General features: G+C 41.6%; 1 protein-coding gene across 2 annotated transcripts; it reads left to right on the forward strand.

The window, feature by feature from the left end:
- Window positions 1-27,139, forward strand: bicdl2.L (BICD family like cargo adaptor 2 L homeolog). 2 transcript variants are annotated; one of them, XM_018236741.2, is made up of 12 exons: window positions 1-117; window positions 18,071-18,184; window positions 19,580-19,631; window positions 19,960-20,282; window positions 20,662-20,877; window positions 21,408-21,524; window positions 22,991-23,137; window positions 23,378-23,554; window positions 23,811-23,933; window positions 24,568-24,698; window positions 25,281-25,401; window positions 25,841-27,139. In XM_018236741.2, the coding sequence occupies exons 4-12, from the start codon at window positions 19,977-19,979 to the stop codon at window positions 25,982-25,984; spliced, it is 1,482 nt and encodes a 493-aa protein (XP_018092230.1). In that variant the 5' UTR covers window positions 1-117; window positions 18,071-18,184; window positions 19,580-19,631; window positions 19,960-19,976; the 3' UTR covers window positions 25,985-27,139. The 2 variants fall into 2 exon arrangements, with proteins under 2 accessions (XP_018092230.1, XP_041432648.1); XM_041576714.1 differs by lacking the exons at window positions 1-117; window positions 18,071-18,184 and adding an exon at window positions 19,234-19,268.
- The last annotated feature ends 846 nt before the right edge of the window (window positions 27,140-27,985 follow it).

Consider the following 27,985-nt stretch of genomic DNA (forward strand, 5'->3'; position numbering starts at 1 on the left):
GAGGGCAGGAGAGAGTCAGAAGTGCACCGAGAGAGAGAGAGAGAGAGAGAGAGAAAGAGAGCGCAGCCAACAGCAGCCAGGAGCACCTGAGAAGCAGCTGGAGATTGCACTGAACAGGTGAGAGACAGCAAAGTTCAAAACTATGTACAGTATAATAACCGGTGCTGGGCTCGATATATCGGGGATACTTTGGCAGAGATACTTTATTCAACTTTTCTGTTCTGTATATGCCTATGTTACACAGCAAGGAATACTTGTATATGGATAGATAGATATATGGTCAGGGAGAGCTGTATATATGACTGGGTGACAGTCAGGGAGAGCTGGATATATGGCTGGGTGACAGTGAGGGAGAGCTGTATTTATGGCTGGGTGACAGTGAGGGAGAGCTGTATATATGACTGGGTGACAGTGAGGGAGAGCTGTATATATGACTGGGTGACAGTGAGGGAGAGCTGTATAAATGACTGGGTGACAGTGAGGGAGGGCTGTATATATGACTGGGTGACAGTGAGGGAGAGCTGTATATATGACTGGGTGACAGTCAGGGAGAGCAGTATATATGGCTGGGTGACAGTGAGGGAAAGCTTCATATATGACTGGGTGACAGTGAGGGAGAGCTGTATATATGGCTGGGTGACAGTCAGGGAGAGCTGTATATATGACTGGGTGACAGTCAGGAAGAGCTGTATATATGGCTGGGTGATAGTGAGGGGAGCTGTATATATGGCTGGGTGATAGTGAGGGGAGCTGTATATATGGCTGGGTGACAGTCAGGGAGAGCTGTATATATGGCTGGGTGACAGTCAGGGAGAGCTGTATATATGACTGGGTGACAGTCAGGAAGAGCTGTAAATATGGCTGGGTGATAGTGAGGGGAGCTGTATATATGGCTTGGTGACAGTGAGGGAGAGCTGTATATATAGCTGGGTGACAGTAAGGGAGAGCTGTATATATAGCTGGGTGACAGTGAGAGAGAGCTGTATATATAGCTGGGTGACACTGAGGGAGAGCTGTATATATAGCTGGGTGACAGTGAGGGAGAGCTGTATATATAGCTGGGTGACAGTTAGGGAGAGCTGTATATATGGCTGGGTGACAGTTAGGGAGAGCTGTATGGAGCTATATGGCTGGGTGACAGCTATATATACATATATTTTAACTTTGAAAGAATGTTTTGGAATATAATTTTGGACTTGAGAGCTGTAGATATGGCTGGGTGACAGTTAGAGAGAGCTGTATACATAAGTGGGATAGCCATTAAGAGCTGTAGGTGTTTGTGTCACACAGGTATAGATATTGGTGGAAGGTGAGAGCTGTGAGCTATAGTGACAGGTGTGTGTGACAAGTACCAGTATGACCAGTGTAAAGTCACAGGGACAGGCTACACCGGTCTGACTTGTCTCACTGTTCCTGCTCATTCCTGTACATCTCTTCCCTCAAACCCATTATGTGCCTCACACTCCTCCCGCCTTCTCTTTCCCTCTCTCTGCCTTTCTCTCCCCTCAGTCTCCCCCCTTCCCCCAACAGCTACCGCAGTTTATACCACAATCACCAAAACTCTCATCAGCTCCCATTTACCGCTCTCCTGTTTGAAAGCAAACGTCTGATTGGTTGCTGTGGCTTTTTAGATCTGTAGCAACAAACTGCATTTGCACCACAGATACACAGACTGACACTTGTACCACAGATACACAGACTGACATTTGTACCACAGATACACAGACTGACATTTGCGCCACAGATACACAGACTGACATTTGTGTCACAGATACACAGACTGACACTTGTACCACAGATACACAGACTGACATTTGCGCCACAGATACACAGACTGACATTTGTGTCACAGATACACAGACTGACACTTGTACCACAGATACACAGACTGACATTTGTACCACAGATACACAGACTGACACTTGTACCACAGATACACAGACTGACATTTGTGTCACAGATACACAGACTGACACTTGTACCACAGATACACAGACTGACACTTGTACCACAGATACACAGACTGACATTTGTACCACAGATACACAGACTGACATTTGTACCACAGATACACAGACTGACACTTGTACCACAGATACACAGACTGACACTTGTACCACAGATACACAGACTGACATTTGTACCACAGATACACAGACTGACATTTGAAACCAAACAGATACACAGACTGACACTTGTACCACAGTTTACACAGACTGACATTTGGGTCCCACAGATACACAGACTGACATTTGTACCCAGATAAAACAGACTGACACTTGTACCACAGATACAACAGACTGAACACTTGGTACCACAGATCACAGACTGACCTTTTGTGTCACAGATACACAGACTGACACTTGTTACCACAGATACACAGACTGACACTTGTACCACAGATACACAGCTGACATTTGTGTCACAGATACACAGACTGAAAACTTGTTACCAAAACAGAACACAGACTGACATTTGTACAACAGATACACAGACTGACATTTGTGTAAACAGATACACAGACTGACACTTGCGCCAAAAGATACACAGACGGGACATTTGTACACAGATACACAGACTGACTTTTGTGTCACAGATACACAACTGACCACTTGTACCCCCAGATACACAGACTGACACTTGTACCACAGATACACAGACTGACATTTGTACCACAGATACACAGACTGACACTTTGCGCCACAGATACACAGACTGACATTTGTGTCACAGATACACAGACTGACATTTGCACCACAGATACACAGACTGACATTTGTACCACAGATACACAGACTGACACTTGTACCACAGATACACAGACTGACATTTGTGTCACAGATACACAGACTGACATTTGTGTCACAGATACACAGACTGACATTTGTGTCACAGATACACAGACTGACACTTGTACCACAGATACACAAACTGACATTTGTACCACAGATACACAGACTGACACTTGTGTCACAGATACACAGACTTACATTTGTGTCACAGATACACAGACTGACACTTGCGCCACAGATACACAGACTGACACTTGTACCACAGATACACAGACTGACATTTGTGTCACAGATACACAGACTGACATTTGTGTCACAGATACACAGACTGAGATTTGTACCACAGATACACAGACTGACACTTGTACCACAGATACACAGACTGACACTTGTACACAGATACACAGACTGACATTTGGTGTCACAGATACACAGACTGACATTTGCGCCACAGATACACAGACTGACATTTGTGTCACAGATACACAGACTGACACTTGTACCACAGATACACAGACTGACATTTGCACCACAGATACACAAACTGACATTTGTACCACAGATACACAGACTGACACTTGTACCACAGATACACAGACTGACATTTGCGTCACAGATATACAGACTGACATTTGCGCCACAGATACACAGACTGACATTTGTACCACAGATACACAGACTGACATTTGTACCACAGATACACAGACTGACACTTGTACCACAGATACACAGACTGACATTTGTGTCACAGATACACAGACTGACATTTGTGTCACAGATACACAGACTGACACTTGTACCACAGATACACAGACTGACATTTGTACCACAGATACACAGACTGACACTTGCGCCACAGATACACAGACTGAGATTTGTGTCACAGATACACAGACTGACACTTGTACCACAGATACACAGACTGACATTTGTGTCACAGATACACAGACTGACATTTGCACCACAGATACACAAACTGACATTTGTACCACAGATACACAGACTGACACTTGTGTCACAGATACACAGACTGACACTTGCGCCACAGATACACAGACTGACATTTGTGTCAAAAGATACACAGATGAGTTTTTGTGTCACAGATACACAGACTGACACTTTGTACCACAGTTTACACAGACGGGACATTTGCACCACAGATACACAAACTGACATTTGTACCACAGATACACGGGGACTGACATTTGTGTCACGATACACAGACTGACATTTGTGTCACAGATACACAGACTGACACTTTTTACCACCAATACACAAACCTGACATTGTCCCAACAGATTACTCAGACTGACACTTGTGTCACAGATACACCAGACTTACATTTGTGTCACAGATACACAGACTGACACTTGCGCCAAAAGATCAACCCAGACTGACATTTGTGTCACAGATTACACAGATTTGACATTTGTGTCACAGATACACAGACTGAGATTTGTACCACAGATACACAGACTGACATTTTGTACCACAGATACACAGACTGACACTTGGTACCACAGATACACCAGACTGACATTTGTCCACAGATACACAGACTGACATTTGCGCCACAGATACACAGACTGACATTTGTGTCACAGATACACAGACGGGACACTTGTACCACAGATACACAGACTGACTTTTTGCACCACAGATACACAAACTGACATTTGTACCACAGATACACAGACTGACACTTGTACCACAGATACACAGACTGACATTTGCGTCACAGATATACAGACTGACATTTGCGCCACAGATACACAGACTGACATTTGTACCACAGATACACAGACTGACATTTGTACCACAGATACACAGACTGACACTTGTACCACAGATACACAGACTGACATTTGTGTCACAGATACACAGACTGACATTTGTGTCACAGATACACAGACTGACACTTGTACCACAGATACACAGACTGACATTTGTACCACAGATACACAGACTGACACTTGCGCCACAGATACACAGACTGAGATTTGTGTCACAGATACACAGACTGACACTTGTACCACAGATACACAGACTGACATTTGTGTCACAGATACACAGACTGACATTTGCACCACAGATACACAAACTGACATTTGTACCACAGATACACAGACTGACACTTGTGTCACAGATACACAGACTGACACTTGCGCCACAGATACACAGACTGACATTTGTGTCACAGATACACAGACTGAGATTTGTGTCACAAGATTACACAGACTGACACTTGTACCACAGATACACAGACTGACATTTGCACCACAGATACACAAACTGACATTTGTACCACAGATACACAGACTGACACTTGTACCACAGATACACAGACTGACATTTGTGTCACAGATACACAGACTGACATTTGTACCACAGATACACAGACTGACATTTGTGTCACAGATACACAGACTGACATTTGTGTCACAGATACACAGACTGACACTTGTACCACAGATACACAGACTGACACTTGTACCACAGATACACAGACTGACATTTGTGTCACAGATACACAGACTGACATTTGTACCACAGATACACAGACTGACATTTGTGTCACAGATACACAGACTGACATTTGTGTCACAGATACACAGACTGACACTTGTACCACAGATACACAGACTGACACTTGTACCACAGATACACAGACTGACATTTGTGTCACAGATACACAGACTGACATTTGTACCACAGATACACAGACTGACACTTGTACCACAGATACACAGACTGACATTTGTACCACAGATACACAGACTGACACTTGCACCACAGACCCATGAGGATATTGGTATTTACTAAGCTACTAATTGTGGCACTACATGGTTGTTGTGGGGCAAGCAAGAATTCCCATAGGGAGGAAGCACACCAAACATATGATTTTGCCTTTTAGGACATTTATTCAGCAGTGTTGGCACAAGCTTTCGGGGTCAACCCCTTCCTCAGGCGCAAGTGTCAGTCTGTTGCACCTGAGGAAGGGGTTGACCCCGAAAGCTTGTGCCAACACTGCTGAATAAATGTCCTAAAAGGCAAAATCATATGTTTGGTGTGCTTCCTCCCTATGGGAATCGTTGTATGAAAACCAGGCTTGGAAGTAGCTGGAGGAGTTGAATGCACCCTAAAGAAAAAAGGAAAAGTAAGTGGTGTGCTGAAGAATATGTATGCTGGTGGGGCAAGCAAGGTCATGTTATTGATTAGACTGCACATAGGGGTGAGCAGTAAAGGGAAGGCATTTATAATGACAGATAAGGAGCAGCACTTGTGCCCATTAGTGTCCCCTGACAATGACGCTGATAACACTGACTGCTTCAAAGTCACATGTAAATGGCGCCTTATTCCCAGGCATTTCTATTTCCTTGATCTCAATGACCTTTCTTGTTCAGGCTGAAAGCAGGACTGGTGTGTTCCAGTGTATTCTGGGCCTCTGTATTTATTTCCTGATCATTGTAGGTGTCCCTCTAAAGCATTTTGTGGCCCCTAGCTAACACATGGATGGCACAGGCCTCTCTGTTGCCCATCATTATAGAGCACTTTTTCCAGAATGAATAGCGGAGCATCAGCGATTTAGAGGATAGTGGGTCTAGTAACCCATAGCAACAAAAGAAACAGGTGGTGGGGTGGTCTCTTTTCTAAAGAAATTATGGTTAAACAAACAAGGTCGTTCCAGGGAAATGATATTATAAAAGCCTTTTTTTCGAAAGACAAAACAATATATGGACCGGATTTGCTCTTCTAATAATAGCGCCCATTGGACGTCAGCCGCTTGTTAGGGACGGACCTATTCTTAGCAACTTTTCACCCGACCTCCATTGTTTATTTTGCATGTTCTTTTATATCATTAGTCTTCCTTCTCTGCAGCTAAAAAAAGCTATTCAGTTTCCGGTGGTCGCTGACCCTCATTAACCCAAAATACAGGTTGACTGTGATCAGTTTTAGAGGAACAGGTATGGGATCAGTTATCCGGAAACCCATTATGCAGAAAGTTCCAAATTACAGAATGACCATCTACCATAGACTCCATTATAATGAAATAATCCAAATTTTTAAAAATTTCCCTTTTGCCTGTAAAAATAAAACAGTCGCTTGTGCTTGATCCCAACTAAGATATAATTAATCCTTATTGGAAGCAAAACCAGCCTATTGGGTTTATTTAATGTTTATATGATTTTCTAGTAGACTTAATGTATGAAGATTCAAATTATGGAAAGATCGATAATCTGGAAAACCCCAGGTCCCGAGCATTCTGGATAATAGGTCTCATACCTGTACTTGATCCCAACTAAGATATAATTAATCCTTATTGGAAGCAAAACCAGCCTATTGGGTTTATTTCATGTTTACATGATTTTCTAGTAGACTTAGGGGCAGATTAACTAAGCTCGAGTGAATAGTTCGAATAAAAAAATATTCGAATTTCGAAGTAATTTTTTTGGGTACTTCGACCATCGAATTGGTCAAATTCGATCGAATTGAATGATTCGAACGATTCAAAGTAAAAATCGTTCGACCAATTGATAATCGAAGTACTGTCTCTTTAAAAAAAATTAGACTTCATACTACGCCAAATTAAAGCTACCGAAGTCCAGTGTTAGCCTATAGGGACCTTCCCCAGCACTTTTTTAAGGTTTTTTTGGTCGAATAAAAATCCTTCGATCGATCACTTCATCGTTCGATCGAACGATTTTTATTCGATAGTTCGATCGAAGCTTGTGCGCTAAAATCCTTCGAATTCGTATTCGAATTTGAAGGATTTTACTTTGAGGTCGAATTCGAGGGTTTTTTAACCCTCGAAATTCGACCCTTAGTAAATCTTCCCCTACATGTATGAAGATCTAAATTACGGAAAGATCCCTTATCTGGGAAAACCCCAGGTCCTGAGCATTCTGGATAACAGGTCCCATACCTGTATTTGATCTAATTAATCCTTATTGGAGGCAAAACCAGCCTATTGGGTTTATTTAATGTTTATATGATTTTCTAGTAGACTTAAGGTATGAAGATCTAAATTATGGAAAGATCTGTTATACGGAAAACCCCAGGTCCCGGGCATTCTGGATAACAGGTCCCGTACCTTTATTTCTATATTTACAAAAAATATAAAAAAATGAAGATTTATTGCAATTCAAGCTAAGAGTTAGCCCCCCTTACAGTAGGGGTCCCTGGGGCCCATAAGTGCAGCTGCAGGAGTCAGATAAGAGGCAGCAGAGAATTCCACAGACAGGCAGAAGCATGAGGGAAATCTTTCTAGATAAAGGCTTCAGGGTTCCATAATGGCAGCCGACGTCACCAGACAGACAAACGCTTCTTTCTCTTCAGAATGTTGTGATTTCACGGCTCTCTGCATTCAGCCCTTTGTGTACAGCTTTGATCATACAATAAAGGACTATTTTTGCACCAATGGGAAGGCTTAGAAAGACTACGCACTGTTTTTCCCTCACCCGCAATGAAAATAGAAGTAACAAAGTTTCCTTAAAGGGGTCGTTCACCTTTGAGTTCACTTTTAGTACAATGTAGAGAGTGATATTCTGAGACAATTTGCAATTGGTTTTCATTATTTATTATTTGTAGTTTTCAAGTTATTTAGCTTTTTATTCAGCGGCTCTCCAGTTTACAGTTTCAGCAATCTGGTTGCTAGTGTCCAAATGACCCTAGCAACCATGCATCGATTTACATAAGAGACTGGCATATGAATAGGAGCAGGCTCACATAGAAAGAGGAGTGATACAAAGTAGTAATAACAATAAATTTGTTTTTTAAATGGGGGGGGTCAGTGACCCCCCCCATTTGAAAGCTGGAAAGATTTGGAAGAAGAAGGCCAATTTGAAAGCTGAAAAGAGTTGGAAAAAAGAAGGCCAATTTGAAAGCTGAAAAGAGTTAGAAGAAGAAGGCAAATAATTCAAAAACTATAGTAAAGAAAAAATGAAGACCAATTGAAAAGTTGCGTAGGACTGGCCATTCTATAGCAAACTAAAATTTAACTCAAAGGTGAACTACCCCAGCAACAACCAAGCAATGTATGGTTGTACAACAGCTTACTAGGATTGGGCAGCTAATATAACCTGGAGCCTCTAGCAGTATCCAAAATGCACAATATTTGTACAGTACTCAGCAGTGTTCTAGTGAGACGCCGCATTCCAGTACTGAAATCTAAATGGGCAGGAGCGTCTCGTTAGGCCAGAAAATGCGAGTATTTCCACTTTGCACATATGCAGGCGTGGCTCTCTCTATCTCTGACTGATGACATGTGGGAAATTAAGCAGAACACCTTTCTCAACAGTGCATGGGCGAAGTAGCAGAAGCGCCTATAAACGCCTGACACTGCCCATACATATTCCCATGTGAATTGTTCTCATTATGAAACTAGGTTTTGCCATGGATTGATGAGAGGGCCTGAAGTCACATTCACTTTGTGTAGGTTTTTCATGGTTCTGTCGCTGGGGAAACCATGTGCATCGTACACTACAAATAGTAGTGGAGAAGAGGGGAAGCCTTGCCTGGTGCCCCACCCCCCCGAAAAAAAAAATGTTGCCATCAATTGTTTTATTTTTTATTACTATGACCAATTTGGATTCCATAAGTCGTTGTCTGTTTGCTGTAGCACTATTAAGTATGCATAAAGGCTAACCAATCAGCTTGTCTTTCGGCTTCATATGAAACTACAGCCCCACCCTGCTCTATGCTAATATCTCACTACTGTAATCTTTCATGTTGAGAAGCCACGAGTAAAGTGTGTGACTTTCCACTCCCACCTTGTAACGAATACAGTTGTTAAACCTTGTGATTGCCTCTCCTCCTGTTATACGGAATCCAGTTGCAGATTAATTAAATACAAATGTGACAGAAAGGTGGAGTTATTGAGAATTAAAGGTAAATTATCATATTATGTGGCCTATTAAAGAATCTTCCAAAACTGGAATATAGATATTAGTATATATTGCCCTTTTACATATTTTCCCTTGAGCCGCCATTTTGTCATGGTCTGTGTGCTGCCTTAGAGATCACCTGACAGGAAATACCGCAGCTCTAACTGTAACAGGAAGAAGTGTGGGAGTAAAAGACAGAACTTTGTTCTGTAATTGGCTCATGTGACCTAACATGTACTGTATGTGTGCCCTTGGTTTGTTTGTGTGCACCGTGAGTCGTAGGATCTCAGGGGGCGGCCCTTAGCACTTAATATGGCAGTTTTCTATTTACGATTGCCCAATGGCACATGCTAGTAAAAAAAGAATAATTTTATGTAAAATGTTTTTTTCAGATGAAGAAGGATTTTACACATGAGCTGTCTTATGCAATATATTTGGGGCATGTTTACTAACACTGGTGATAAATATCTAGAGTTTTCTGGAGATGTTCCCCATAGCAACCAATCAGCAATTAGATTTAAACAGCCACCTATAACTTAGAAAACAAAAGCAAAGATCTGATTGGTTGCTACGGGCAACATCTCTAGAAATCTCTACAGATATTTATCTCCAATGTTATCTCCAAGTTGTCTCCAAGTAAACATGTATCAAAGTCCGATTTTATCTCAACATTTTCTGCTGCAAACTCCGATTAACTCTTATTTATTATTACATTTTCCTGAAAATTTGCTTTGCAGGAAAAAAATCAATTTCTTGTGCTTTTTTTGCCCGAAAACTTCGGGGTATTGCACGAAATCCAGCGCACATCAAAAAATAATTGGGACTTGTCCTATTGACTTCTATGCAACCTCGAAAGGTCTGAGATGCCAGATTTTCGAATTCTGACTTTTGCATTTTCAGGGTTTAATAAATTCTGAAACATTTGTGATATTTTAAAAGTCAGATTTTATGAAAAAACAAATCACGAAAATTATCTCCAATGTTAGTAAACATGCCCCGGGTATTATTTATCAAAGTCTGATTTTATCTCAACATTTTCTGCTACAAATTCCGATCAAATCCGTTCTGGTATTTTACTCTTATTTATTATTAAAGTTTTCCTGAAAGTTTGCTGTGCATGAAAAAAATCAATTTGTTATGCTTTTTTTGCCTGAAAACTTCGGGGTATTGCACGAAATCCAGCGCACATCAAAAAATCATTGGGACTTCTCCCGTTGACTTCTATGCAACCTCGACAGGTCCGAAATGCCGGATTTTCGAATTCGGACTTTTCCATCCTCGGGGTTTAATAAATTCCGAAAAATTTGTGATATTTTAAAAGTCCGATTTTATAAAAACAAAATCACGAATTTGTCGGGATTTTTGCATTTTTCGCATCCTATTGTTTGGGGGTATAGCTTTCCTTTAAAGGAAAACTATACCCCCCCAAACAATGTAGGTCTCTATAAAAAGATATTGCATAAAACTGCTCATGTGTAAAACTCTGCTTCATTTAAATAAACCATTTTCATAATAATATACTTTTCTAGTAGTATGTGCCATTGGGTAATCATAAATAGAAAAATGCCATTTTAAAAAATAAGGGCCGCCCCCTGGGATCGTAGGATTCACTGTATTCACAAACATACCAAACAAACCATACATGTTAGGTCACATGAGCCAATTAACAGACAGAGTTGTGTCTTTTGCTTCCACACTTCTTCCTGTTACAGTTAGAGCTGCAGTATTTCTGGTCAGGTGATCTCTGAGGCAGCACACAGACCCTCACAAAATGGTGGCTCAAGGCAAGAGATGTAAAAGGGCAATATTTACTTAAATATATATTCCAGTTTGGTAAGATTCTTTAATATGCCACTTAATATGATATGAACTATCTGTTGCTTAAGTGTTCATTTTGGGGGTATAGTTTTCCATTAAAAGGAGCAGATCAGATGCCTCTTTGAGCAGTTCTCCTAAAAGGCACCTCTGTTGTCCTTTTAATGTGGCAAATTGCACGGCTAAATGAACACTTTGCATTGGCACAAACTCACCAGCCTTAAAGCACAATGCATCAGGGTCGAGTTACTAAAAGATGAATTGGCAGAGTGCAATGCTAGTGATACAGGGAGCTTTATGTAGAGAACAATATGGGCTTCTATTATCCCCTGTACATTCTTGGTAAATATATTTGAGGATCATGTTAAACCTCAGGGGAAGTCTGTGGGCCGAGCAAGAATTTATGGGTAAAGCCACCGAAAGAAGAATTTTAAACCCTACAGGTGATTGATCTTAAAAGGAGAGAGAGAGAGAGAAAAAAAATCAGCCTTCAGCAGAATTTACTGTATGGCTGCCTAAAAGAATTTGGATTCTTTACTAGTAGATGACGGGAGAATAATAGTGACACGTTCCTTTAAGCTGCAGTGTTTGATTTTAACTTACAGACACAAAGCTCTCATTCAGATGTGTTTTTAATATCCTACTGCCAACAGAATGGCTCAGCACTGATACAAAACATGAAGAACCATGAATGTAACTGGGTGATGAGGTAGCTCTGCATGTGCTGTGCCTTAAGCCCTTGACTCATGTTTGCCTACATGGCCCTATGCTGTGTAGTTGGCCTCATTTTCTGCTTGCCTACATGCCTTATAAACTAGAGATTAGTCTCATTTTATGTATACTTTCATGGCCTTACAGACTGGAGGTTAATCACGTTTTCTGTTTGTGTACATGGCCTTACAGACTGCATTTTAGACTTATTTTCTGCTTGTTTATATGCCTTATAAACCAGAGAGTAGTCTCAGTTTCTGCTTGCTTACATTGGAGGTTAGGCCACACGTATGCTGTCTTACAGGTTTCCTGTATGATATTATATACTGGAGAATTGACCTTGTTTGCTGCTTGCTTGCATGGCCTTATAGACTGGAGGTTAGTCTCATTTTCTGCTTGTCTTTATGGCCTTATAGACTGGATGTTAGTCTCATTTTCTGCTTACTTATAATACCTTATTTTCTGCTTACTTATATCACCTTATAGACTGGAGGTTAATCTTGTTTTCTGCTTGCTTAAATACCCTTATAGACCGGAGGTTAGTCTCATTTTCTGCTTGCTTATAACACCATATAGACTTGAGGTTAGTTTTGCTTGCTTATATGGCCTTTTAGACGGGAGGTTAGTCTCATTTTCTGCTTGCTTATAACACGTATAGACTTGAGGTTGGTTTTATTTTCTGCTTACTTATATGGCCTTATAGACTGAAGGTTAGTCTCTTTTTGTGCTTGATTATAGGGCCTTATAGACTGTTGATTAGTCTGATTTTCTGCTTGCTTATATCACTTTATAGACTGAAGGTTAGCCTAATTTTCTGCTTGCTTATATTACCTTATAGACTGGAGGTTAGTCTCATTTTCTGCTTGTTTTTATGGCCTTATAGACTGCAGGTTAGTCTAATTTTCTGCTTGCTTATAACACCTTATAGACTAGAGGTTAGTTTTGTCTTCTGCTTGCTTATATGGTCTTATAGACTGGTGGTAGTCTCATTTTATGCTTGCTTATATCACCTTATAGACTGGTGGTTAGTCTCATGTTCTGCTTGCTTATATAACCTTATAGAATCAAGGTTAGTCTCATTTTCTGCTTGTTTTTATGGCCTTATAGACTGTAGGTTAGTCTCATTTTCTGCTTGCTTATATCACCTTATAGGATGACGGTTAGTCTCATTTTCTGCTTGTTTTTATGGCCTTATAGACTGGAGGTTAGTCTTTTTTTCTGCTTACTTATATCACCTTATAGACTGGAGGTTAGTCTTTTTTTCTGCTTACTTATATCACCTTATAGACTGGAGGTTAGTCTTTTTTTCTGCTTACGTATATCAAATTATAGACTGGAGGTTTGTCTTGTTTTCTGCTTCTTTTTATGGCCTTATAGACTGGAGGATAGTCTAATTTTCTGCTTACTTATATCTCTTATAGACTAGATGTCTTGTTTTCTGCTTGCTTATAATGCCTTATAGACAGGAAGTTAGTCTTATTTTCCTCTTGCTTGTGTAGCCTTATAGACGGGCAATTAGTTTCATTGTCTGCTTGTTTATATGGCTATATAGACCAGAAGAAATAATAATCAGCTTATCATGTAAATGTAGGAATTTGATGAGGTCAAAGCCATGTCATTACAATAAATGCTTTTTACTTATCTCTGTTTGGATGGTTCTGTTTATTGAATCTCTACGCTTATATTCTAGAGGTTAGTCTCGTTTCATACTTACTTCTATGGCCTTATAGACTGGAGGTTAGTCTAATTTCCTACTTGCTTATATGGCCGTATAGTTTGATGTTCAGTCATAATGTTTTGCTTGCTCTCAGGGTCTCAGTTTCATTCCCTGCTTGCTTATAAGCCATTATGTACTGGAGACAGGCTTTATTTTCTGCTTGCATATTCAGCCTTATGTCCCGGAGCTTGGCCTTGTCTTCTGCTTGCTTGTACAAAATAAATATGACAATTCTAATGTTATATAGAATCAAGTGCTACGGATACTGAGTAATGGTAAACAGGAGATTGCTCAGCCATCATGATATATCAGTTATAGGCATATAAATCTGTGTCTTATGGAATCATACATGACCATTCCTTTATGTTAGCTGGGGAATCCAAGGCCTGCACCGGACTGAATGCCTTATGTAACATGTCAGATGAAATAATTATTCTATGACTGCTTTAGAAAATACCCTGCGACTCTAGGAGAATAAGTGAATATTAGAATATTATATAAGTGAAGACCATGACCCAGAGGATTCAGTAGGGATTTCCTCTATAGAAAACCTATGTTATTATAGCAGGGAGAGTACAAGGAAGGGAATGAAGGGAATTTAGTTACCATCATAGGCTGGAGGTGCTGGGATTAGTAACATTAGAGTAGAGGAAATGAACATTTTGCAAGAATACGTTATACAAGGGGAAGTCTCTTCAGCAATAAAATTAGTTATAGAGGACATAATGGAATCCCTAGAAGAAGGAAGGTTTTCTCTTTAGATGCAGGGAAGGGGGTTTTTTTTTGCAGTAAAAAGGACACATTTGGGAAATTCCAATGAAAGTCTCTACTAAAGGAGGACAATAGGTCTAAGAGAGAGTTTCATTCCTTCTTATCAAATTGCTGCTATTAATACCACCTGTTTTAGAGGAGGCGGGGCTTATGAGAAATTGCGCAGGCTTGGAAGCTGATTGGTCATACATACTCTTGAACAATGAGCGTCTTCTTCAGTTTCAGCTTCTCTTTTACGGTCAGTCATGGGACCCAAGTATTTTGTCATTTGTTATAGGTGTTTCTTGTACGACGAGAAACTACAACAGCCTGATTCATCTTTCGGACTCCAAAGACACAGTTATAAATAACTCTAAAGGATACATTCATTTATCAGTATGTGCTAGTGACTAGGGAGCTTTGCTTTAGGAACTGTGTGACCACGCATTGATAAGTTACACTATAATGAACTTCTTATAATCCTTCATTAAAGGGACACTGACAGGTTTCCTGATTTTTACAAGAATCTCTTTAAAAACATCCCCTATGTCCTACTCTAACATCTTGCCCTCTGTTGGCTCCTTTATACCCAGCTGTTTCAAATTCCCTTTCATCTCTGGCTTCGGCCATCTTGTTTGACTTCATTTACAAGAAGTAAGAATGTGATTGGTTGTAGTTCCAGCCAGTTGGGTCTTTCAGTTGGAAGAATGTCAGAATCTGAGACTAACACGTGCAAGGGGTGGGGTGGAAGGCTCATAATTAGACAATTTTGAAAAAGAAACACCACTTGGAATGTTTTTAAAGGCACACCTTTCCGTAATAAAAAAAACCATCCTGTGCTAATTATCTCTGTTTATTTTGGACAACACTGACTTTATGGAGATATGATGTGACTTTTACCCCTTTGATAAACCAGGAATAGAAGAATATACTCTACTATATGTTTGTTTGCAGAAGGGCTGTTGGTTTCTAGTATAAACCTGTATCAGAACAAGTGATGACCTACATTAAATATAATCCCAGCTATAAATAGAGAGCGAGGCCTATAGGTTCATCACCTAATGTTTACATCTGGTTTATCTGTAGGAGATAAGAGTGCGAGAATGTGTTTAGTCGTTGAAAAAAGAACAGTAAATAAAGTGAAATGAAGTTAAAATTAGTCACTGAATGTCCCATGAATTAATGAGAGAAAAGACACCACTACATTTAAGGCTGGGTAAAAGTAAAAAATACTTAGGGGTTATTTATTAAACCTCGAATTTTTCTGGTTGGGGTTTTCGAGATGTTGCAAAAAGCCAGAATCGGAAAATCTACCATCTCAGACCTGTTGAGGTCCTGTATAAGTCAATGGCAGAGTTATCATGGTCTTCAGGGGGTTTAGCCCAAAAATCCAGCTTTTTCATCATTTTTGGGCAAAAACTCAGAAGAATCAAGCTTTTTGTAAGAAAAGCCTAGATAAATCATACGATTTGGGTTTTCGCTCGATTTTTTCTTGTTTATTATCAATCCGTTTAAATTGAGTTCATTTATTAATAGATAAAGCAGAATCGGGCATGGGAATTTGGTCGAGCCTTTTTTATCGGGACAATGAGATCAATTTTCATTTTAATAAATAACCCCCTTAAAAATCTCTTGTTGTGGAAACTGCAAATACATTTCCTAATCACAATTATATATGAAAGTTGGTTACGCCATATTTTCCCAGTTTGCATTGGGTGGAAGCAAACAGTTCTGTCTAGCAGTTGTTGATGAGAGCTTATTGTCTTTGGTTTTCTGGGGGGAGGGGGCTTTAGGGCTGATGGGACCCCTGTGCCATGCTGGCAGTTTCCAGATGCAAGGTTTATTTAAGGTCTAGTAACCCATAGCAACCAATAAAATGATTGGATTTAAAGAGCATGCATGTCAACACTACCACTGGAAAAATGTTCATATATTATCCCAAATATGTTGTTTGGATCCCTGCCCAAAGGTAAAAATTCCTGGGCCTAGGTATGCATTGTGCAAATTGTTTTCTACATAGTGGGCCATTTATGCAATATATCTAATATTTATGAATATATCTTAATAGTATCTGCGAGGAACAGCTCCCCCTAAAGATGATGAACCAAGGAAAAATAGCAAAAGCTCCCCCTAGAGATAAATAACCAATCATTGACCATAGACCAGGGGTGTCCAAACTTTTGGCTCGCCGGGCCACATTGGAAAAAGATTAAATTGTCTGGGGCCACACATGACATACACAAAAACACATTTGATTTGTAAAAGTAAAGGAAATATACAGAAAAGAACTAAAATGCCAGTTGGATAACCAGATGGAGCTATACACTGGAATATGGGACACCTGGATATTAAATAGACTTATTATTATATTATTATTACTAACTGGGCAATGGGCAGAACCCCCCCTCCTCCTATTTCCTCGGGAACCAAGCGTTTCAAACTGGGCCGCATTCATATGCATCCTGGGCCGCATGTGGCCCTCGGGCCGCAGTTTGGACACCCCTGCCATAGACAGTGACAGCTGACGCTCTGACAAGCACCTATAAATCTTTTGTACTGTGAGGTTCTGGAATGTTTTACATAACTAAGTATAAATGTCACAGCATGCCTTCATATGCCTCGAAGTGTTCTAGTTCTTATAGTTTTATACATAAAAGCTCATTTACTATAGTGTGGTTAGGTGCAGAGGGTAAAATAACAGGTACAAAATGTTGTAGGGTTTCTTTTTTGCCTGCAATGAAACTTGCTACCCCCAAGCAGCAACGGGTGCCCCCCAAACTGGAGTAGCACCAACCATAGTGTGATGGCGCATGCACTAGACTGTATTAGGGGTGGGGGAGAAACAGCAGTTGAATTTAGGGAGAACGAGCTAGATAGTCGCACTGCCCAACCTATGTGCACTCAGTTGTAGTTTACCAAAAGCTGAAGGCCATAAGTTATGCAGTCCTCCACTATATAAAGATTGGGCCCCTCCTGACCAAAAGGAAGCCCTGCTAGAGATTGATATAATAATCGTGTCTTCGCCCGTGTCTTCTCGAAATATGTAGAAGTATGAGGAGAGTCAATTACAATTCTTACAAGCAAGACTGGTTTGAGAAACTCTGGGCGAGTGCACAGTGGAAAAATGTAGCTATGGTTCACTAGTCAGGTGTAAAAAAGTTGCTACGCAACTGGAGTCTCTTCTCATCACTGATTAGCAGTGCAATGGAAAATCCCAGTCCTATTAATAATAACACTGTAAGAGAATGTATTTTTGGCCTGATCTGCATGGTAGCTCCAAGCGGTGGCCTCCACCTTTTAATACGTACAAATGTAGCCATAGAGGCTGACAATGTGAACATGTTGATAATCTGTATTTTGAAAAAAATTTCCAGTATGAAAATAAGTTTCTTTTACAACAGTGATGGAGCTCAGGAAGACAGGACGATGAAGAACAGAAACTGTGAGGAGCTTTCAGTATCTGAGATACTTTGAGTACACGGAATGAGACTTCTCGGCTGTTTTTGACAAATCAGGTATAACAACAAAACTGTGAGATAAAGTGAACTACAGATAAATTTGGGTTATTTGTTGGTCTAGTTGGAATTAGGTGCTTGATATTATTATTATTTACCTCTTCATTGGGTTCTGTAGCTAGACTAGAGAATCTTCAACCTAGACTGAGAGTGAGAAAACCCTGGAGTTGGATGATATTCAAGATGTCTTCAGCCATGTCTGTCAACCAGTGGTGGGCCAACCTGAGTTGATTCAAGCACTTGGTTCTTAGGCTAAGGATCAGATAATCAGACATAGGGCTCATGCCTAGGCACTGGCCACTTTATGTGGACTTATCTCTGGTCCTTTCAGAGCGGGCTGTACTGGTTCAATCTTGTCATTTAATGGGTCAGTTATTCAATATATAACATATTTAGGGCCAGCAATATTTAAACGTAATAATAGCATGAAAAGTGGAGGTCTTGGGCAGGCTGATGACCAAAATCATCACACAGTTCATGGATTTTTAATAGGGATGCACGGAAACCAGGATTCTGCCTTTTTCAGCAAGATTCTGATTCGGCCAAATACTCATGCTTGGCCGAACCAAATCCAAATTTGCATATGTAAATTAGGGGTGTGAAGGGAAGTCACGTGACTTTTTGTTTCATGGATGGATTTGGTCTCAACTTTGGAGCTCTGTGTGGTTTAGGATTGACCTGATTCTGCAACTTAATTTGGGTCTCCAGGGGAAAAGCCTGAGAAACCTTATTGGGTATCAGCCCTTTCTCTGGCACATTGTTGAGGTTAAGGTTGAAACAGCCAGTAAATACCAATGGACATAATATGCAATATTGCAAATAGATAGATATAGATATTATCGTATAATTTTGTCCCACCGCCCATTGTGGAACTACAAATCCCATCATCCTCATCTGTTTTGTGGTGAAAGTTAATATCCTTGTAACCGTAGAGTTTAGCGTGATAATCCTATAAAAGGTGGGCTGTGCCTATGCCAGTGCTTCAGACTAAGGAGATTACACGCTGGAGGATTTGCCGCTGTGAGAGGGGGGGACAAACATTTCAGGTCATATGCTGTGGGAAAGAGTCTCTTTCTGAATGGCGGTACTTTGTTTTCATTTGTTTTGTAGATGATCAATATGGCTACCAGCATATGACATATCCTTGGGACAATGGTAGAGCATCAGTCTGGCTAGCTCTGCAGATACATCATTATTTTGGGTTGTGTCTTCTACTTGATGCAGTTGGTATAGTGTATAATCTACATTTGGTCGGTCCAAGTCACATTACTTCTGACCATATACTGTAATGTGCTTCATCATCTAATATGATACTGTCTCTAGCCAGTCTGCAGACCACAGGAACGTATCCTTCCTTCTTCTTTTCTAAGTCTACGCTGTTTTTAATATTGACAGGCATCACGGTTGGGTTGTCCAGTCTGCCATCTGCTGCCAAAGGAGGGATAAGGTAAGTACTTTTCTAAACATGAACCTGTCATTTAATTAGCAATTACATATTTAATGAAGAGTTGCATAATTTCCGCTCAGTGTCTCTTCTTAAAAAAATAAATACATACTTCACGTGTTCTTTTGGTAGGTGTGATTTATGATGACTCACTGCATCAGCTATGTGCATTCTTTTATATTAAAATAATATACCCAATGTGTATGTGGTGACAAAAAACCCACATAACTGTATGTTTGGTTCCTGAAGGGCTGTCCAAATCTAAACAGTGGGAATTTGTCTTGATCCTCTCTCACCTTTTCTAACCAGTCTTCTTCCTTCCATTCAACAGCCCCCCTCATCCCTCTAATGACCTCAGGTGGAGCAGAATCTCATGAAGGGGGAGCGGAGTATCTAGGAAGTATGGGTTGGAACGGAGGACTCACTTCTCCAAGCATGGAGGAACATTTCTATCCTTTCTTAATCGAGCGAAGACCCTCATACATGGGGGAGGACGAAGAGGAACATGAAGATGAAGATCTGAGCTTAGTGTTGGAGAGGAAGGACAAGGATCTACTCCTTGCGGCAGAACTAGGGAAGGCTTTACTGGAGAGAAATGACCAGCTCATGAAGGCAAAAGATGCTTTAGAAGAGGAACTGAGAGAAACCCAAGAGGTGAGTTATAACCATGGATGGTAAGACATCTAACAAGGCAGGAGATGGATGCTGGAGATCATATCATAAAATCCTGAGAAAGGCCTTGGAAGATAGAAGGGATGGAACTGTAAATATACAATTAAATGTTAAGCAATAATGGGCAGGGTACATGCTACCCTTCATCAGTTGACAAGGGTGGGTTAAGGCACTGTGGTTAGCATTGCTGCTTTGAGCTCTAGTCAGCATGGAGTTTCTATATGCTCCCAATCTCCTCAGGTACTCTGACTCCAATACATAGAGGTACATGAGGGTAGCAGAAACTGATTTGAGGGGCTAAGGAAGATACTGTAATTTCATGAGTGACATCATAATGTCTGTAACCACTGTTGCCTTGCAGATGATAGAGCAGGAAAAACATGACATGCGGCTAAAGATGGAGGTACAGGAGAGTGAGTGGAGAGCACAAGTGGCAGACCTGGAAAGTGACCTAGCAGAAGCCAGACTGCAGATGCAACAGCTCCTGTCTGAGCAGAGAGAGTGTGGGAGAGAGTCAGCCAGTGCCGCACAAGAGTTGTCAGAACAGAACCAGAGACTTGTGGAACAGTTGGCGCAGGTGAGTCACATAGGAGAGAGAGTGTTCTTGTTGAGTGAGAAAGACTGCCCTGACTGTCAGATGGAATACAGAGCAGATGGCAAATCTAAAGAGACAGTTCAGACAAATCCACTTATGGCAGTCACAGTCCCCCACCCGCCTTCCTTCTTATGGAATTTCCCAATCCTATTATTGTGTAAAGCCATAATCCTGTCAGTGCTCTCTGATTCCTCTCTGTGAGGTCTGATGAGGGGAGCACGGTTATTCCAAACAACATTGTCACGTGTCTCTTCAGTAAATGAGACTACACAATACAAGTTCCATCATTTTTCATGATATATTGCCACTGGAGGTCACCATTTTATTACAGTCTGTGGATGAGGTTACCTCGGCAGAGCAATCATGGCTGCTCCAGCTCTTAGGAATAAACACAAATATTCACATATATAAATCTATTATGTTATTTAAACATGAAGGTAAATAGGTTGGCACATAAACCTTTTGAGATTCACCCCTCCTACCTTGGTGTCTTATTTCTTCTTCTCATCCAGGCTTCTCAGGTACAACAAACTCTTACCATGGAGCTGAAGTCATTGAGGGAAGAAAATCGTGACCTAACCATCAGCCGAGGACAATTTGCTCCATGTCTGCAGAGCCTACGGAGTGAGGTAAGATCCTACATAGCCTTTATAGATGATACATGTAAAATATGTAGTTGTAGTTGGAGAGGTTCAGGCTTTGAAATTCTGGCTCTGATTGTGGCTGTTTAACATGCACATTAGATTATCCAATCAGACGTTCTCCGGCATAAAAGTACATTTTTTGTTAATTCCTTCTCTGCTTAGCACATAAGGGTTAAAAAAATCCCTTTGCCAACAGGCAAAGGAAAACTAAGCCTTTTTCCTTCTCTTACTTGTTTTAATAAATAGTTATATTATACTTTCGGCTTTTTTACTCTCCCTATGTGTAAGCAAAAGCCATTCTTCGTTGCACATGCACATAATGAAAGTAAACAGTAGCGAGGCCTAGAATGGAATATTTTTTAAAAAGTAAAAAAAAAACAAGTGAAATAGTTCCCAGAAAAGAGAATTACAGCAAGAGAGTCAGACTCAGGCAGCCTGGGACTCAGGAGAAAAGACACAGGATCTTGAAGTGGAAGATCCTGTATGCATGTCAAATAGCCATGACTTGTGTCCTTGGTTCAGAGGAAGAGGAGGCTCTTGTAGGCACATAAAACAGCTTGTGTTTTTGGTCAGAGGAAGGCACCTATAGGTATGTCAAACAGTTATGACGTGTCCTTGGTTAGAAAGAATGGAAGGGTCCTGTAGGCATGTCAAAGAGCTATAAAGCGGAGGGCCCTGTAGGCATGTAAAACGTCATTACTCATGCTCTCAACATATCAAAGAGCCATGACTTGTCGTGTTCATGGTCAAAAGGAAGGGGCAGGGGCCTCTTGTAGGCATGTAAACAGCCATAACTTGTGTTTTTGGTCAGAAGGAAGGGGAGGCTCCTGTAGGTATGTCAACCAGCTATGAAATGTGTTCTTGGTTAGAAGGATGGGAAGGATCCAAGAGCCATGACTTCATGGTCAGAAGGAAGGCCAAGCTCCTCTAAGCATGTCAAACACCATAACCTTTAGTCAAAAGGGAGGGGACGATCCTGTAGGCATGCCAAACAGCTATGACAGTAGCCATGACCATGTCCATAGTCATGAAGGTGGGGAGGCTCCTGTCGGCATGTCAAACATCAATGACTTGTGTCTTTGGTTGGAAGGAAGGGAAGGTTCATGTAGGCATGTCAAAGAGCCATTAAGGGTAGGATCCTGTAGGCATATAAAAAGACATGGCTTGTTCCCTTAGCATATCAAAGAGCCATGAATTGTGCCCATGGTCAGAATAGAGGGGTGGATCCTGTAAGCATGTCTAACAGCCATAACCTGTGTCTATGGATAGAAGGTGGTAGAGGATCCTGTATGTTTGTCAAACAGGCATCCTTGACTTGTAGTAATAGGAAAGGCTAAAGCTACCCAACAACCTTCCCCCTACATAGGCAAGAAAAAACTTTAGGCTAATGCATTTCTTTAGCCCACTTCATCTGAGTGTCCTCTCTGAGATTTTCTTTGCTCTGATCCCAGAATGCTCTCTTGCTGGAAAAGAAAAAGGAAATGGAGTCACAGACCAAACAGTTACAAGATGAGAATGATAACGTGCAGAACCAGCTGATCTCTGAGAAAGAGGGTGTCTTTCAACTTCAGAGACAGAAGATGGAGGCCCAATTGCAGGTAAAGGCAAAGAAAATGGGGTCACAAGGTAGGCCAGTGGAAGTTTGAGGCCGCAAAACCAGCAGTAGAACTTGAGGTTCCAGCATGAACCCTCATACACCTGGCTCTTTGCCTCATCTGTATAACTTTGTACACAAAACCAGTATCCTGTGAATAATCCTTGGCCTCACTGCCAGGATGATGCTGGTAAAAGAGAATAGTTATTGAGTGTGGGAGATGCTCACAAGGTATCTATTTCAGGTTCAACAGTTGGAGTTAGAAGCCCAGAAGCTGAGAGACAGTCATCGCACCATGCAGCTCCAAGTGAAGGAATTGCAAGATGAGCTGCAAATGAGGGACAGTCAGTTCTCCCTGCGTGGCACTCAGTCCTCACTGCGCATGGAGATCCAGCAGAGCACTGCAGGCCAGGATCATGAGGTAACTGCTCCAGCCTTCCCAGGGTTGCCCTATTTCCCACCCTCTCCATACAGCTTGCAACAGGTTCTATTTCTGCATTCTTTCCCAGTTGGATACTCAAATTATCTGCACTCCCTGCTTTCTACTGCAACACCCCATATGTTTTCGCTCCCTATAAGCCTATAATACCTTTGTTGGGCAGGCTTGCCTCCATCTTTGCCCATGAAGACTCCTTATGGGTGAACCTTGCTAACAATGAATTCTTGCTACTCCGTAGATGGGGAGAAATTCTGTCGAGACCCAAAGTATTACATCTGACTGCATGGGCACGTATCTGACAGAGAGGGAAGGGGATCTGCTCAGAGATAGCGAAGAGGAGACTGTGAGGCTACAGGACCAGGTGAGGGCTGGAATGTCAGAATGGGTTCACTCTCACTTGTCATTTATTTATATATGTTTATCCCCTTCCTCAACTCACCGATTTATATATAGAGCCCTGCCTCTTGTAAGTTCTTGTAAATATCTTTCCACTATCCAACAGTTTATGGCTAAGAGCATGGAGAACTTTCCTCTTTCCACCTGGTCCCCATGCAACATATAGGCCTCTCATTTCATGTCTAGGTCCCCATGAATATGGACATATAGATGTCTCCTCTCTCCAGCTGATAACCATGCAGCATATAAAGTATTGGATGGCTTTTTAGCAAGTGAGGGAATGCAGGGTTATGAAAGATAGCTCATAGTACAAGTTGATCCAGGGACTGGTCCATCTTGGAGTCAATGAAGGAATTTTCTTCCCTCTGAGGCAAATTGGAGAGGCTTTGATTGTTTTTTTTCACTTCTTCTGGATCAACTGGCAGTTAGGCAGGTTATATATAGATTTAAAAGGTTGAACTTGATGGACGTGTGTTAAGCTAACTTACTAAGTAAGAACTCTTTTCCGTAATCGAGATCCCCATAAAGCATATAGAACTCTCATTTCTACCTCTAATCACCAAGCACCATATAGAATTTTTTCTTTTATCATTTTCCAGGTCACCATGCAGCATATAGAACTCACCGACCTTCGAGAAGAGGTGCAGAGACTCCGGGATTTGTTAAAGCAGAATAATTTAGACAGCACTGTGAAACAGGCTGTGCTGGACCGGGACGAGGCTCTTATGAAGTAAGTGGACAAAGCCGAGCACACCAAGGTCTGACGTAGTAGGAGAAAACTCAGTACTTGTCCCTGCCAGAGATAGGCAGCAGATGTGTATGTATGGGGTCCTGGCACCCCCTACCACTGTTGTGCCCTGGGCATGTGCCTCTTAAACCTACCCCTAGTATAATCCTGGTTACACCATTTGTAGTGGGCCAGTGACTTGATTTACTCTATGCTTGAGGGCTGTATTCCCTCATACATTACTCATGCTCTCCGTTGGGACACTATGTCCTGCAGACTTCAAAGCTTCCAAGATGTACATCTACATAGTGGCAGGCATACGGATCCTGGAGACTGCATAGTTGTGCTATATACCTGTAGTCACTGCTGAGACCACTGGACAAACCATTAGATCAACCACTGGATCTCCAGCTGTTATGGAAGTCCATTCTCTGTACACTTCTTGGGAGCTCTAGTAACTCACATCTGGAGAGACATGGGTGGTTCATGCTACAGACTACAATGTGTGTTCTACATTGTCTCATGTTGGGGTTTCAAACGTTGGATGGTATGTTATGTATGTATATAATTTATATTGTGTTTTAGGAAAGGGGAGTTGGAACAAGAGCTGGCAAGGTGTCAAATGGAAAAAGAGAGCCTGAACCTCCAATTGCTGAGCACCATCCAACAGAAGGTGATGCTGAGTCAAGAGCTTGAGGCCTGGCAGGTAAGTGGGGGTATTAAGAACTGTATGGGGTGTTGAGGTGCAAGGATTGTAAAGGGGTAAGTCACTGTGGTATAAGACTTGGGTACCTAAGTGCTGGCTGCTCTCTTTCCCATAAACAAGCAGGAGGCTGGGTTTAGGCCAAAATATGAGGCCATTGTGAGTTTTCCTGTTAAAATGATCTCACTGGTGCCCCACCCCATTGCCTGTCCATGGGAATGAGAGCAACCCAGAAGCAGGAAGTTCAGAGATGAGAACTTTGAACCTGGTTTAATGTTGGAAGGAGACTGGATTGATGTACCTGGGAGAAAGTTAACACTGTACTTAATGCCTATGTGCCAAGGTTTCATGCCAAGTGGACTTACCCCTTTAACACCCCTACCATAGTATCAGGGAAACCCTGGTGTGACATCTCAGTCGCTGCCATTCCTTCTCTTTCCAGGACGACATGCAGATCGTGATCAACCAGCAGCTGCAATCCCAGAAACAGCAAGAGACCCAGAAGGTTCCAGAGACCCCTCCGAATTCCTTCATGAGAAGGGACAGCAAACGAGGGAGGATCTTCTCCTTCTTCAAGAATATATGATGGTGAAGGACACTGCCCACGAGGAGCAGCCGGACTGGCGGCCCATGAGGAGCAATGTTACTATTTTTTTTAATATAATTTTGGAAATACCTCTGAGAGGGAAAGACCGAACATTGCACGTTGTCCTACTCCTTGGTACTGTGTCACATGCTCAGGATACTGCCCATCTCCCAAGGTTACCTCTTTGTCTAAACTTACAGACCTACTGACTTTCTCAAGGTTTACTGACTTTCTGTAGTTGGAGGAAATACAGAAGGTCAACCTGACCCTCAAGAAAGAATTCTGACCTGGACAAGGACCTTACACCTACACTCCCCCATCTATCCTTTATAGCCTTTTTGAGCTCATGCACTCATCTAATTGACTGTGCTCAATGATCTTATCATATTGCACAGACTCCTGGGAGATAATGAGGTGCCTACAGTGATCAGAAGGCAACCAGAAGGTCAACCTGACCCTCACGAGAAAATTCTGACCTGGGCCAGGACCTTACACCTACACCCCAATCTATCCTTTATAGCCTCTGCGAGCATGTGCACTCATCTCATTGGCTGTGCTCAGTGATCTTATTGTACTGCACAGACTCCTGGGAGATAATGAGGTGTCTACAGTGATCAGAAGGCATCAAGAAGGTCAACCTGACCCTTACTAGAAAATTCTGACCTGGACCAGGACCTTACATCTACACCCCCAATCTATCCTTTATAGCCTCTGTGAGCTCATGCACTCATCTCATTGGCTGTGCTCAATGATCTTATCGTACTGCACAGACTCCTGGGAGATAATGAAGTGCCTACAGTGATTAGAGGACCATTTCATTAGCTACTATCCTGTTCCACCCTGAGTGTGTATGACAACACGTTCCCTGATGAATGTTCTTGTGGTGCCCTGCAGTGGGTGGGGCATATCAACCCCAAGCTGCCTATGGTATCACTGCGCTACTTAGCAGAGAAGGAGACAGACGCCATGATGGGTGGCTCCTCCCATTTTGGAACTGACAATGACTCCTGCCATGCGATTTGGGGACGGAAGGGAGCTGAGCGACGCAATAAATGGTGCATTGTACACTGATCCTGTAAAGTTCTATAGCCTGTACATACTGTCCATGGATTGGCTGTATATAGAAATGAATATTTATATGCCTATTTTAACAAATTCCAGCATCCTTTGCATTCTTTATCTACACATAGGTGTGTGCTGAAATGCATAGAAACTTAAAGTGCCTCAATTTAAGCAACACGTCCCTTCGTAACAGTTTAGAGTGGTGGTAAGTGGTTTTTACTCCCATCATCCTCAGCCAGTCACATGTTCAACGGCCGCTTCACTGTAAATATAATTGTGAGTAATACTCCCAACACCTTCCTGCAACTGCCTATTCACTAGGGGCAATGGAATGGCTGTATCCTGCCCTCTGCTGGGTGTAGGTGGTTATAGCAACAGATGTACACTTGCTGCCATTAGACTGATGAGAGTTGTAGTTTAGGGCTAGAGTAGAGAGCCTTGCAAATTCACTAAATAATATATACAGTTACAATACAAAATGTATCAAATTAAAATATGGATTTTTTTTCTAGATTTTTTTTTCATGGCCAAAGTAATATACAGCACATAGGCCCCAGAAATATACGAGAGTCACCCCAGTTATTCATTAGACAGTGGCCCTAAAAACATATAACTTTGTGTCACCAATGATATGAGTCACACCTTGTGATTCGCTGTGGCACATTGGCCCCAGCAATATATGTTTCAGTGACCCCAGCATTTCGTGGACATGGTACGAGTGACCCCAGCAATTCATTAGACAGTGACCCCAAAAATATAAAACACGATGGGGCTCATTTATCAACATTTGCCAATGGGCAGTAACCCATGGCAACCAATCAGATTGCTGCATTCATTGTTCTACTTGCAGCTGGTTACAAAAAGCTAATCGCTGATTGGTTGCTATAGGTAACTGCCCATGTGCAAATTTACCCAGTGTTTATAAATGAGCCCCAGTGT

The sequence above is a fragment of the Xenopus laevis genome, chromosome 9_10L (assembly GCF_017654675.1).
Source record: "Xenopus laevis strain J_2021 chromosome 9_10L, Xenopus_laevis_v10.1, whole genome shotgun sequence".
Lineage (NCBI taxonomy): Eukaryota > Metazoa > Chordata > Amphibia > Anura > Pipidae > Xenopus > Xenopus laevis.

Bases quoted from the DNA above. Each gene is read 5' to 3' on its own strand.
- bicdl2.L (XM_018236741.2), top strand. From the start codon at position 19,977: ATGACCTCAGGTGGAGCAGAATCTCATGAAGGGGGAGCGGAGTATCTA. The intron at 20,283-20,661 runs GTGAGTTATAAC...GTTGCCTTGCAG, and splicing joins AACTGAGAGAAACCCAAGAG to ATGATAGAGCAGGAAAAACA. The intron at 25,402-25,840 runs GTAAGTGGGGGT...TTCTCTTTCCAG, and splicing joins AAGAGCTTGAGGCCTGGCAG to GACGACATGCAGATCGTGAT.